This window comes from Chenopodium album, chromosome 15 (genome assembly GCF_948465745.1).
Source record: "Chenopodium album chromosome 15, dcCheAlbu1.1, whole genome shotgun sequence".
Lineage (NCBI taxonomy): Eukaryota > Viridiplantae > Streptophyta > Magnoliopsida > Caryophyllales > Amaranthaceae > Chenopodium > Chenopodium album.
Window position 1 is genome coordinate 41,240,851 of NC_137848.1, and position 14,902 is coordinate 41,255,752.

General features: G+C 32.9%; 1 protein-coding gene across 1 annotated transcript; it reads left to right on the forward strand.

The window, feature by feature from the left end:
* Positions 1-2,540: 2,540 nt before the first annotated feature.
* LOC145582235 (PHD finger protein ING2-like) lies at positions 2,541-13,876 on the forward strand. The gene is made up of 7 exons (XM_081639240.1): positions 2,541-2,694; positions 2,792-2,863; positions 2,980-3,173; positions 11,419-11,482; positions 11,857-12,119; positions 12,221-12,259; positions 13,321-13,876. The coding sequence occupies exons 1-7, from the start codon at positions 2,649-2,651 to the stop codon at positions 13,426-13,428; spliced, it is 786 nt and encodes a 261-aa protein (XP_081495366.1). The 5' UTR covers positions 2,541-2,648; the 3' UTR covers positions 13,429-13,876.
* Positions 13,877-14,902: the final 1,026 nt, after the last annotated feature.

Consider the following 14,902-nt stretch of genomic DNA (forward strand, 5'->3'; position numbering starts at 1 on the left):
GTCTAGTTTAGTCGACACTTTATTATTGTATTATGTTTAGAATGACAACTAAATACGGATGAATAATGCGAATTAATAAGAGTACTTGGCAATTGGCATAGTTTATGTTAATGCTTATCAGCTTAACTATATGGCATTGTAATGTAAGTTGTCATATAGTACAAAGTATGAAATAAGTCTCTAAGTCGTGGTTGATTAATTTTTTTATCTTTTTTTTGTGACAAAAACAGGAGTAAGTATAGGTCCATATCTGGTATGGTCCATACTAAGTACATTTTTTATTTTTATTTATCCTGTTATTATTAATAAATATATTGTTATTAGTGCGTCTTGTGTGTGGCTGGCCACATCTTGAAAAAGAACAAAGTAATCCCTATAATATTGACCGAGTAACCCCTGTAATACTGACAGAGTAACCCTTAAATAACCCTCATAACACTGTCGAAGTAACCCCTGTAAAACTGAACGAGTAACCCCTATAACAAACCCTCATGATGGATAGTCACACCGTGTGGCCAGCCACATATAAGACTTTGTGTATTGCTATTGTTGCTTTTATACTGTTATTTTTTATTCTATACTGTTATTATTCCAGCGAGATTTTCAATGAAGAAAGAGGAAAAGAGAAAATAGCGTATATTTTTACCATACTATTATTATTAATTTTATTATACTATTATTATTGATTTTTATACTTTTTGCGTCCCTTGATATGGACCATACCTGATAGCGGCCCATCACGCCTCCGAAAATAGAGGAGAGGGGCTTATTTATTCATGGAAATAATGTCATTTTATTACAGAGCATTGAGCTGCTTGTGGAACTTTTTCAATCCAAACTATCATCCCTCATGAGAGAACTACAAAGATGAGCTAGCTTAGGGACAACTATATCGCCACTTCTTCTAACATGCAAAAAGAACAAGCATTACATATTTATGGTACAGAGCTAATGTCTTTTACAATGTTGCCAAATTTCCATTTTTTAATACCCAACTGCTACATTTATAACTTTTTGTATTAAAGGTTTAAAGTCAGTTAATGTCGCGTTTAAAGTATGACACTAAAAAAAACTAGAATATAAAGCGTTACTCCCTTCCTATTTTGTTTTTTTTAAGTAAAACGCGTTTCCAGTCATACATATTAATGCAAAATTTTGCTTAATAATATCTTTAATTATCAATAAGTAAAAATAATATCTTTAATTATCAATGAGGTTTCGTTCACTTCACCTTATTTTTGCTGAATTGAAATTATTTTTACTGAAACAAAATTAAATTTGCTGAACTTAAATTAATTTTACTGAACTGAAATTATTTTTGCTGAGCCGAAATTATTTTTACTGATTTTCTATTATAATTCTTCTTTAAGAAAACTGAATTTTACTGAACTGAACTTACTTTTACTTAACTGAAATTATTTTTACTGAACTGAAATTAATTTTATTGAACTGAACTTATTTTTACTGAACTGAAATTATTTTTACTTAATATTATTTTTTTAAGATGAAGTGAACAGGGCCTAACTATCAACAAGTACCCATAAACCTATATTTTTTTCTTATAGATAAATCATTGTCATTAGTCAAAATGAATTAAGTAAATAAGGCAAAAAGTCAAAATATTTCACGGAAATAGGAAAATTTGTCAAATGCAATCATATAAAATACCCACTTTGCCAATTGTAGCCTTTTAAAATAAAAATTGCAAATTGCGGCCTAAAAGTTTCAATATTTTGTTAATTGACGCCCATTTTCATTTTCGGCCAAATTTTTTTAAAGAATGACATTATGCATTTTTGCTATCGTTCACGTGTTTTGTTGGGTAATTGAAAATCACAAAGAATTTTGTTGTCGATGTCACACAATTCAGAAAAGAGTGGAGATATTTGGGTAATTTTCTCACCCATTTGTTTCCAAAAATATTGAATTCGTGAATGTTGGAATGATTCAACCAATACTTACACCGAAAATCATTCTTCTATAACCAGAGAGTGAGAAAATTGGTCAATTGGAGAAATAATTCCATCAAAAATGTTAGGAAAGGAATTGGAGGTGGTAAAAAGGTGGCTTGTTCACCACTTATGATTGTGAATAAAAAGTGAGTAGCGTATAAGGATGGGAAAAAGAAAATACAGTACATAACATTATTCATAGGTACGCTATATTTACCAAATTCGGTACTTTTAAATGCCTACAATCGACAATTTTTTCCAAAAAAAATTAAAAACATAACCTAAAACCTAAGGGCTTGTTTGGCATCATTTTTGGTTTTCAGTTTTCTGTTTTTTTGAAAACCAAAAACCAAAAACAGGAAACAAGAAAAAGGTGTTTTCACTTTTCTGTTGTCAGTTTTCAAAACTATCATGATTTTAATAAGTTTATATAATTTTTGATTCATTATGGGACATATATCATATACTTTTAAAAATTAAAAAACCAAAAAACAGAAAACCACAGCAATGCCAAACGAACCTAAGTTAGTATCCGTTGTAATTTAGCGCAATCAGTAACAGAAATCTGAAAAACCCCTAAAAAAAATTAAAGTCTTGCTTCCCTCCTTTTCTGAGATCGAAATAGAGAGAGAGAAGTGACACTATCATAATTCGACAAACACAAACCTCAATAACGCACTACAAGAGAGAAAAACAATGGCAATTGCAAGAACTGGTGTTTACGTCGATGATTATTTGGAATGTTAGGGTTCTTATTCCCTAATTATCTTCATATTTGATTAATTTCTCAATCCCCAATTTTCATTTGATTAATTTCCCAATTTTCTGTGATTCGACAGATGCCAGTACCTTGCCTGCTGAGCTTCAAAGGCTTCTCAATACAATCCGCGAACTTGATGGACGTTCCCAAGGTACTTTCTCTCTCCTAATTTTGAATTTAATTGAATTTGAGGTGGATTTTGGAAAATTAGGGTTATTTTTTTATTTGGATTTTTTGAAAATTTTTGATTTGTGGTGGTGGTGGAAGGAATGATAAATCAGACGAGGCAACAAACGAAGTATTGTTTAGGGATTTCGGGCCAGAGCTCGAAAAAAGGGTATAATGGTGAAGATGATGATGTTGGGCTTGACAAATTGCGAAGAGATATAGAAGCGACTCAGGATAATGCGTTAAGCCTTTGTACTGAGAAGGTTTTACTCGCTCGACAAGCTCATGATCTTGTAAGCTTCTCCTTTGTCTCCGTTTTCTCGTTTTAATGTTCGATGTTGGAGCTTTTGGTTACTTACATGCTCGTTTCGCTGCTAATAATTATAGAATTGATGGTGGATTGTTATACTGTAGTAGGCAGCTTATTCTAGATGTAATTGGTATGATGTAAGATGTAACTGCTAGTATAAACATAAGCCGGAAAAATGATATGAGTAAATTGTAGCCAAAGTACTTACAATAGTGAATTAGACTAGCACACCAATCACTTCAGGAATCTTGTTATATATTAATATGTTTGCAAACCATAACCTGGGAATTTTGCAAATTCTGGCAGGGATTCTAACTATTCAAATTTTCCATTAGTATTATGTTTGGATCTCTAGATACTTGGTTTGAGTTGCTGAATTTGAGCTAGTGGATTTAGTATGTTTGAGCTCTTGCTTCATCTACTAATAGTTTGGATATTTGAAACTTCCTTTAAAGGGTTTTGCTTAACTTAAGTTCTTCGGGTGTTGCAGTTGATTCCTTGAGTTAAATGTCTTTTAATCTAGGTACATTATGAGTTCTAAAGTTAGACGCCAAAGTCATCTGGTTGGTCTTAGTTTATACTCTCTTTGTCCCATAATATAATGTCCACTGCACGGTCTTCAAAACGTACTTTTGACTACCAATCTCTTTAATTTCAGATTAACTAAAAATTTAAAAAGTTAATATTATAAACTTCACATTGACATGAACCTACCATTATTTCTCATGACTATATATTTTTGGATGTACTAAGAATTTTTGATTAAGATTAAAGTTTGACCATGAAAATGGATATAGGCAATATATTATAAGACAATAGGAGTATAACCTTTCCTTCTATTCTCTCACACTTTGTCATTTTTTGGCATTTCTATGCATGCTTTAGGAGAGAGATCTTGAAAAAACAAGTGCTAGCTAAAATTTCTAATTTTTATTTGTTGATATGTTTGTTGCTTTGGGAGTTTAGGTATTACTCCCTCTATAGCCGAATAATTGTCTCATATACTGTTTTGGTCGGTTCCCAAACAATGTCTCATTAGCTTAAATGAAAATTTTTCCTCACCAAACTCATTTAACCCATGTGATGTGTGACTCTATGGACTTGTTATCTTCACCTAAAGTAAGATGGTCTTAATTTTTTAAGATCTAATTTGAATATTTGATCTGGTGTGGTCTAATTCTTCTTGTCATTATTTAACAAGTTTATTTAGTCTAATCTGCATATTTTTTATCTAATCTAGTTTTGTACTTTTATATCTATATATAATAAGTTGAAGAGAACAAGTCCTACTACTAACTACCTCACCTCTCTCTCTCCTTTTCTTCTTATTTTATGGGATGTGGGATCTCTCACTAAATCTTTTTCTATCAATCTATTTTTTCCACTATCTATTGGTAGAGGAATAATCGATCATTGGACAATCACCCTAAACCAAACAATAATTCTACCTAAACCAACCTAAGACAAGTCTAGGGTAAGTACAGGATCGTATCCACAGGGAATGGGTAAAGAACACCAAGAGTATGAAACAGTTGTAAGCTAATTCGGTCACAAATTGGGTTTTGATTAGTTAACTTCTAAATAGAGGGATGCTAAGGGAAATAGGATTCAACACCAACCAAATCAAAGAATCAATAACAAGGATAAATCATGAGCATACATGGGAGATAGAATAAGAACTTAACATTGTCTTCTTTCAAAGTCAAAACATAAGTATTCCCTAGAAAAGCACTAAAATGACAAGGATTAAGTCTCACGAATAGGAAGGGATTTCTAACTCGAGTTTGTCTCTCGATCGTTCCGAACTAGCATGAAGCACAAATAATTGGGATTTCTCACCTAATTACCACACTAAAGCATTCTACTCAATAAAGCCAAACATCCATAAAACATCCATAATCATGAAAGTAGCATAATCTAATTGCACAAGAAAGAACTCACTCCAAAACCCCATCTTTCGATGTAAGTAAAGGGATGAACACATGAGCATAAAGTGGCCATCAAAATACACATGCAATAATCTATTCAAGCACAAACAACTATCAATCCAATGTAGAACATGAATAAATCCAAGTCAATCAACCATGGCTTGGTTGGGTTTTCACCCAACCCCTAACTAAGAAACTACTCACTAAACGTGGTGGGAACTACTCCAACAATTATATCTAGGGTTTTCATGAATTCAAGTAAGCTAGGAGAGAGATAAAGCAAGGATGGATTGAACATGCAAGAACAATTAATAAGGATCAAGCAAGAACTAGAATTAATCAAAGATAAAATTAGAAAATTAAACAACAAAGGAGAAAGAAAGTGATTACTAATTGATGCTTAAAAGTTGAGGAAATGTTGAATTCAAGAGAATAATCTTCAATTAATCCTTAAAAATGATTGAGTTTGAGAAGATCTATGCTAATTAATGAGAGTTCTAAGAAACTAAGGGTCTAAGAAGACTAAAAGGGAACAAGATTCGTACAAATGAGTTCAAGGGAGGTATTTATAAGACCCCCAAATATGAAGACGGAGAAAACAAGAATCGTGCTCGACTGCAGGCCCCACGTCCGTCCGTGCGGGCTATGTTGCACGGACGTGCCATGATGTGCAAGGTCGTGCAGAACATGAAAAATAGAAACAGTAGCTACTGTTTTGGTGCTGCTGACTTGCACGGACGTGCAGGAATCCTACATGGACGTGCCATATGTTGCACGGACGTACCGATTTCTGCACGTCCGTGCTGGCTGGGGAGAGTTGAATCAGGAACTTCCTGATTCTACTTGGACACCCCTCACGGACGTGCAAGTGTTAGCACGGCCGTGCAGGGTCTTCTTGGTCTTGCTTTTCCTTCCTTTCTTCGATCTTGGTTTTTTTTGTTCATTTTTGCTTCACTTCTCTTCCTCTTTTTTAAAATTCCTTACATACTTCCCACGATGCTTCGTAGTCCGTTCTTTGGGCCTAAAATGTCATCAAAAACAATAACAACCCGTGAAGCACGTAATACACAAAAAAATGCATAAAAATAGACTGAAAAATAAAATAAGGCATCGATTCCTCACATATTCAGTGTTAAAAACCACTCTATAATCATACAAAATAGCAAGCTATCATCTATCAAGAAGTATACAACATGGTATTAAATCTTGGCTGCATGATCACATCTCGTCCGCATTGTTAAAGGAATTTGAGCTTACCACAATCGATATATTAGGCTACAATAGTCATATTTCACCCACATTCCCCGGGAAAGTGGTTATGTGACCGTTACCCCGATCGTGACGACATCTAAGATTCAAAACCGTGGTCTACACACCATATTATTTGTTATTTATACGTGTGTTGAAGCCTTGAGGACAATAGTTTGAGGATCAAGGGAGTGCATGATTATGGCTACTAATTTGCTTATTAAGGGGACAACCATTGGTATCATTATCAAAGTAACGTTCTTAAATGCACCCTCTTCGTTTCGTAATAATCGCAACACTATGTGTTGCACATAGTTTAAGAAAAATTATAGGGTAGGGTCCAAAAATGGAATTTTATAATATAAAGTATAGGTATTGGGGATATATTTAATTGTTATAATAAAAAATAAAAATAAAAAATAAAAAAAGTAGTGTAAATAGGATTGGTAGAAGGGAAAAATAATAAAATAATATGAATCCTTACCAAATAAAAAAGTGTTGCAATAATTATAAACGAATGTAAAAGGAAAATGTTGCGATTATTACGAAACGGAGGGAGTAGCTATTTTAAGTGAGTAGCTATTTTAAGTCTTCAAACTTGTATTTTTTTTTATAAAAAAATTAAATCAGGTTTAAGCAACTAGTAATAATTAAATCAGGTTTAAACAACTAGTATTTTTTTTTAACTAGTTTTTGGTACAATGCAAGTTGACCAATGGTCAATTAGAAGACAATGTCAAAGAGAGTTAACGGAGAGAGGTACACTGAGAATATCAACAATGTTGTGTAGGTGATGAGATGTGCATCACAAATTAAAACGTCTAGCAAGATGTTATGAAATTTGAAGTGGAAGATTGCATGCTTTTCTAAAGTCAAGTATGTAGTTACATGTTTGTGTTGAGATTAAATAAACAGTATATCGAGTTCAAGTCGAAGTTCATCACAATATAGATCATTGTAGTTAGTAGCAAGATTTAGCAATTGTATGTGATTTTGAATCAAGGGGGAGTGTTGAGTAATGTGATCAATATCAGTTCCTATTATTTAGGAGTTTTGGTAGCCTAGGATTCTTAATTAAATAATGTAGTTTGTTAGCATGTTGTTAGTGGTGAATAATCCTAGCCGTTAGTGGAGGGTACGTCACTAATTCTTAGAATTTCAATCTGCTTTCCTATAAGAAGCCTTGTTAATTGTTCTTAGAAAGAACTTTTAAACTTGTATTCAATCAATTTCAAAACAATTTACAAGGCTTTAAATAGGAAATTGCTACTAACAAATTGCAGAATGAAATACTAAGAATTAGTGACATGTCTTCCACTAATGGCTAGGATCATTCACCACTAACAACATGCTAACAAAGTAACAAACTACACTATTTAATTAAGAATCCTTGGCTAACAACACTCCTAAATAGGAACTGATTTTGATCACGTTACTCAACACTCCCCCTTTGATTCAAAATCACATACAATTGCTAAATCTTGCTACTAACTACAATGATCTATATTGCGATGAACTTTGACTTTATCTTGATATCACTTTTTTTTTTATATCTAAACACGAACATGTAACCACACACTTGACTTTAGAAGAGCCTACAATCTTCCACTTTGAATTTCATAACATTTTGCGTTCTTGCTAGACATTTGAATTCGTGATGCACATCTCCTTACCTACATAATATTGTATACATCATCACCAACATGATATTGTCGGAGCACCTCTCTAATCGACATGTCAACTTGCCTTGTACCAAAAGTCTTTGGTACAATCTTGAAAACCGTCTTTGCGTTGATTACGACTTCCACACTCGCAAAGATTATGTGATCTTTACCTTAAACAATGTTTTTCCCTCTTTTTTGCATGATTAATTTCATGGGCTTAAAGGGAACCCATTAACACACCAAGTCAATCATTACTTCCATGGTTAAACACTCACAATGCAAAAAACGTCTCTCGAAAAAAACCTTATTGCTCACAAAGTCGCAAACAACGAATCAAGCTGCTTTGCTTGTTTCTCTTAATCAATTTTTTTATTTTAATACTCTCTTTTCTCTCTCTCTCTCTCTCTCTCTCTTTTTTTTCATCTCTTTCTCTTCTCTTTCCTCGAGTCTAAGCTGGCTCTAATACCATGTTGAAATTATAATTAGAGAGATGAAAGAGGGGAAAGAACATTAAAACTTGTATTCAATCCATTCCAAGAACAATTTTCAAGGCTTTAAATAGGAAAGTGCTACTAACAGATGCAGATTGAAATTCTAATAATTAGTGACATATCCTCCATTAACGGCTAGGATCATTCACCACTAACAACATGCTAACAAACTTCATTAGTTTATTAAGAATCCTAGGCTACCAACACTCTTAAATAATAGGAACTGATTTTGATCACGTCATTTAACATAAAGGTGGAGCCCCATGAACGTCCACATCCCTTTTATTGTTTGAATTGTAATCCCATATGGCTATTATAGGGTCCACGATGCGAATAAATAGGGTGGAGCAACTGGACCCCCTTCTTATTGGCTTAAATTGCCATTTAGTCCCTATTGTGGTATGGTTGTATGTGAGTCTGAGGATGCTGATCTAGATTTTTTTTATGGAGAATTTTGATATTATGCAATGGAAGAATTAGAATCTATGGAACACAACCGATGTTGGTGTTAGGAAGTACGAACACCCCCCACCCCTTCAACGATGAAATTAGTCATAGTTCAGGAACTTGAATCGCTATGATGGTCAAGAAATCTGATGGTTGGAAATATAGATTTGAAGAGAGATGCTTTGACAACTTTTGTGTATGATGACAGTGGAATGACACTTGTTTCAAAAATTAGCTCCATGTTCACTGTTCATGTCCTCATGGGCTTAATTAAAGGCCTCCAATAGTGGAGTACGCTTGTGAGATTATATAAACTGATATGGATCCTATGAATCTTTACTAAAATCCAAGTTTTTGAAATAAAGTCCATGATATATTACTTGAAGTTAAAGACCTAAACTAAAAGGTAAGAAGTGGAGAAAACAATTCGTTGGTTTTGAAATCACTATAGCTCAAGTTTACTAATATTATCTCACACAAAAATTACTAATATTCTGAGAGGAGTACAAAGGGAAGGGCAATGTGTAAAGTAGAGCTGTTAAATGTCAAACCGTGTAAACTGAAATTCAGTGCTAGTTACTTTGCGCCTATACTCGACTAATTATCCTTAGCCCCTAAAGTATATCATATTTCTTTGTTTTCATTATCCACCCGAAATAATAAGGAAAGTAACATGACTTTGCTGCTAAAGGCAAAAACACATAAAATATTCCAGCCCAAGTTGCTTATTACAACATACTAAAATCATCATTTTCATAGTATAAGGAAGTAGTTAGTTTGTGATCACCAAAATCAACATCATCATCATCATCATTTTTTTTACAGAGCTTCTAGTGTAGTTAGTTACTGTAAACTAAAATACTTCCTCTGTTCTCTTTTAAATGCATTACTTGTTTCATTTGATCTTTTTTTTTTTTTTTTTTTTTTTTTTTTTTTTTTTTTTGATTAAATGTATCACTTCTATATTTGTTAACTTTATACCATATTTTATTTTTATTTCTCTGTTCTCTAAAACCCCACTCAAAATATTTTATCATTTCTTTCTCCTTCATGGTCCTTATTCAAATGATGAGAAAAACTACTTTTTCTGTCACATGATATCTCTTTCATGGCCCTCATTGTACTTCTATTAATTAAATTAAATATCTCTATTCAAAAAAGTAAAATAAAAATTAAATATCTACTTGCCCCACTTGCACTATATAATATTAGAGCAAATAAAGTGTCCTAAAACTCTGCATAAATGCAAGTGATGTATTCTAAAAAACAAAGGGAATAACATATTTTAATCTAGATAATTGTTGTGCTTGTATTAAATCCTAGCCATCTATTGATTATTTATAAAATAAAAATAAAAATTTGTAGCCATCTTTGAAAGCTTTCTCAAATGTTGCAAGCTTTATTTTTGTCTTTGTATGTTCTTTTTTAATTTCCTGATGAGCATAAAGAACCTCTTGCTTTCTCTCTGACATGTCCCGTTTTTATGTTTTTTTCACAATTAACACAAAAATACTATCTCAAAGACTTCCTTGTATACTGCCTTGTATTCGAGCTCAGATCCTTGTTATGCCCAATTCTTTGACTAATGATAGCCATATGAACCCGGTTGAGAGCGATGGTTGAAGGTGTAACTATAGAACAAAATCTTTTTCATTTTCTTTTTTTATTATAAAACATGAATTTTGGTGATACGATTCGACTAATAACCCAGCCATAACGTAACATCTTTTATAAGTTGATTACATCGTACTTTAGGAGTTGCACAATTACCCCCTCTGTTCTTCAGTATTTGCAAAAAATTGACTTCTACAGTTCACTACATTTGGTTGTGTAAAAGGTTGTTGGATTAATCTTAAATGTTATTATATTAATTTTTTTAATAATTTTTATTAATGCATAGAAGGACCTATATGTTTGGACTATGCAGCATGTACTAAGCACAAGCATTTTGCTAAGGACCTATACTCTCTGTTCCATAAACGTTACAACATTCGAACTTTTATACTATTCACACTTTCTTTTGACCATCTATTATGATTTATAGTTAAAAAATAAATAGTCATGTGAGATCTTGTTAGATTTGTCTCGGTTTATGTTTTCAAGATATCAACTTTATGATTTTTACCTACTAAATACTTAAGACATCAATGGTTAAAGTTGTGCGTTAGGAAGCATGAAATTCTACATGATGTAATGAGTCATCCGGTGCTTGTTAGTGGCTAATTTTAGAGGTGCTTGATGTCTTCTTACTGACTTGTTTTGTGGAAAACAGAAACTTAGGTGTATTTAAAGTCTGGGCTAATACTTTTGTGACATGCAATGTTTAACTCTTATACAAACAGCTTATGAATGGAAGAGTGGACACCAAATATTACATTATAGGATCCATGTATATTCATTTGCATGTTTTCCTTGCAATTAAACTGCTGAAGCAGTGTATTTCCTTGCAGATAGATAGTCATATAAAGCGTCTAGATGAAGACCTGAATTACTTTGCTGAAGATCTAAAGCAAGGTATCTTGTTCAATTGTATTATTCAAATTCTGACCAGCAGTAGCTCTCCTCATCCAAAAAAACCTTCAACCACATATTTGTTTTCCATGATCAAGATGCTTATAACAGATTGACTTATTTTTCTAGTATTCTCATATTGCAAATCTGAAGAACAACCTTTGTATACTAATTTCACTTAGGAGGGGAGGGTGTTGCTCCTGATTGTTGGTGATGATTGTGCTTGAATTACTTGGCTCATCTCGTCATCATGGTCCTATCTCAATGAATCATAGTCAACTCACCAATACCTTTTTTTTTTTTTTTTTTGAGGTGGTAGGCTTTACTATTAAGTTAGGCTTGTGCTCATTGCTGATATTTCCTCTGAACTTATGCAGAGGGAAAGTTACCACCGGATGAGCCTGCCATTCTTCCACCCCTTCCCATAATGACAGTACCAAAATCTGAAAAGCAGCGAAGTGCATATGGAACACCTCAATCAAGGCGCTTTAGTTACAGAGACAGGGATTGGGACCGTGAGCGTGATAAAGATTCAGAGCTAATGCCACCTCCTGGTAGCCACAAAAAGGAATTCCCTGTCCCTGTTGATACTGATCAGCCTATTGATCCAAATGAACCAATCTACTGCGTTTGTCATCAGGTGACTACTTAATAATGAATTATTTGGTTTTGTCTAAAGTCTATTTAAATGCATATTATCTTGCTTAAATTTTTTTTAATGATATATGTCCAATATTGCAGGTATCCTTTGGGGATATGATAGCATGTGACAATGAGAGTGTAAGTTTTTGCCTTTTGTGTACTGCTCTTTATATCTATTGATTTATGGTCTTTTAAAGGCTCCTGAGTTCTTGCCTTTTGTCTTTCAATGGTGCACCTAATGATACATGCCAACTTGGGTTTTTCCTTAATGCAGCAAACTTCAGTTTGTGAGTGGACATTTTTTTTTTTTTTTTTTTGTGGTATGTGTGGATGTGTTTATTGAAGTTTGAAAACCAAGTGTTGTAGATATAATTCAGGATTATTGGAACAAAATGAAGATTCAACCTTGTATACCCTATTACTACACCATCATGCTTCCCTTCACAATGATTTTAAAATTTTGACTCCTTGTGTCCATTTTATTGGTTTAGTGGATTTGTTTTGCTAATGTGAGCTTGTTTGAGAAAAGTTACGCCCTTTTCGCTTTCTCAGTAGGATAAAAAGAGGGGTTTCAGGTGGAGGTATGTAAAAGAGAAGAAACATAAAAGGGGTTCTGTCAAGATGCTCTGTTTTATGTTGCTTATTGTATTTGTTACTTTACCAAAGTAATTAGTTACCATTTGTCCATTATTCATTAACATGTGGTTTGACAATAGGAAACATTAAATTTTGGTTGGTTTAATCCTGCAATTCAACTGCCATTATGCTCTTTCTTTTCACTTGAATTTAAAAAGGCAGTGAATTTTCTGACTTAATGTTTATACAGAGATCTAAGGACAAATATATGATATTTTTATTGGGTAAAACTTTTATTCTAATCTGGAAATTGTCCATTAGTTGTTTGTCTAGCTTTGTCTGTGAAGGCTTGACATTCTCTACTAATTGATATCAACATGATTACAAGCAACTAGTTTAACCCATGTGCATCATTGCCAAAGAACAGCAATAGCTAAGTTCTCTCCTCGTTTTTTTTAACCTTCTTTTGGTGGAATTTTATCACTCGTTTTTCACCTGAATTTGGACCTAACAGCCATTTCCTTTATCAGCTTCAGCTGCTGTTTTTCGTTGTTTTTTCCCTGCGGTGTGTACTACTGTTATTTTAGTTTATTATTCTGAAAGTAAAATTCTGATGTTGTCAGTGTCAAGGAGGAGAATGGTTCCATTATGCGTGTGTTGGACTGACCCCAGAAACAAGATTCAAAGGGAAATGGTACTGTCCAACTTGCAGCCCTCAGTTTCGGAATTGAATCACTTTTCTGTTTTTATCAACTCAAAAGCCAGGTACATCAGCATAATATCATTTAGTTCAAGATTCAGAAGTCATTTCTGTACTTTGCCTCAGCAAAGCGATTCAATTTAACTGCCATCGGATTAACAATTTTTTTGAGTCACATTTTGGGTGGGAATAGCTACTTGAAGCCTTTGCAACTATTACGAGCTGTATAATATTTTTTTTAGGAATTACAACTTTCCGAGATTGATTTGGCTGTTATGTGCATTGTAAATATGGCCTTAACAGTTTGTAATTTCTCTGGGTGTCAATTTTCCTTGTCAAGGCCTCAAGGGAATGCTAATTTCCTCTGTTAAGCCAGAATGTGGATTAGTCTGCAGACAGCACTACAGCAGCAGTATATGATACTCTACAACTTATATTTTTTTTGTCTTGTGCTATATGGCTTATGTGATTTATTTTTAAAAATCTAATATACCTAGATAATTTTATAATGATTAAGGTGGCTAACGCGCGTGCTATATCTAGCCATTTTCAGGGAGCTTTTTCTGTCTAAATTTAGTTGGTGACAACATTTTCATGGCGTACTATTCGTTTTGCGTGTCTAATTATGTCAATTACGAGCTTAATAATGCCGATTTAAACACACAAAATGAGACATTTACGTTATTTTTTTATCAATTCTAAACTCAATTTGGACCTTAAGTACCCGCAATTTTCAAGGCAAAAAGTATAAATGCACGCAAATTGTTGCATATTTTGACATGCAAAACGAGACACTTTTGTTTTTTTTTTTTTGGCAATTCCGAGCTCAATTTGGATCCTTAAGATAAAAAATGACCCTCTAAAACAGGACATTTTTTTACACATAAAACGAGGAAAAAAAATTAATAGCTTACCACTAATGAAACCCTAACGGAAACCATTAAGTGATAGCAAAATCTTTTTTGTGTGTGTTTTTGGTTGTAATAAAATAAAATAAAGTAAAATTTTAGATTAGTAACAAAAATCAAAGTGGTGCTTTTTAGTGGTAGTAAAAGTCAAATTTTCCAAAACTTTTTAGAGTATAAAAATTGTCCAAACACTATTAATAAGAGTTATTTCAAATTTTTTTTTTTAAAAGGTAATTATTACATACTTTGGCAACTATTATCTTTTACTCCTTCCGTCCCTTATTGATAGTCCCTTGTGGCCAATTTTAAATCTCAAAATGATAGTCTCATTTGCTTTTTTCAAGTACCATTAATATCAATTTTTTACCAAAATTCCCTCTCATTTGGAATTATATTTGTGCAAATTTAACTTTCCCATGTAAATTTTACTTTTCCATGTACATTTATTACTTTCTCTCTCTACTTTTTTGCATACCCGATATAAATTTATCTTTTCAATGTACTTTTACTACTTTTATTTATTTTTATTAATTCCCGTGAAAATTACCCATAAGGGACTATTAATAATAAGGGATGGAGGGATTACTAATCATTATA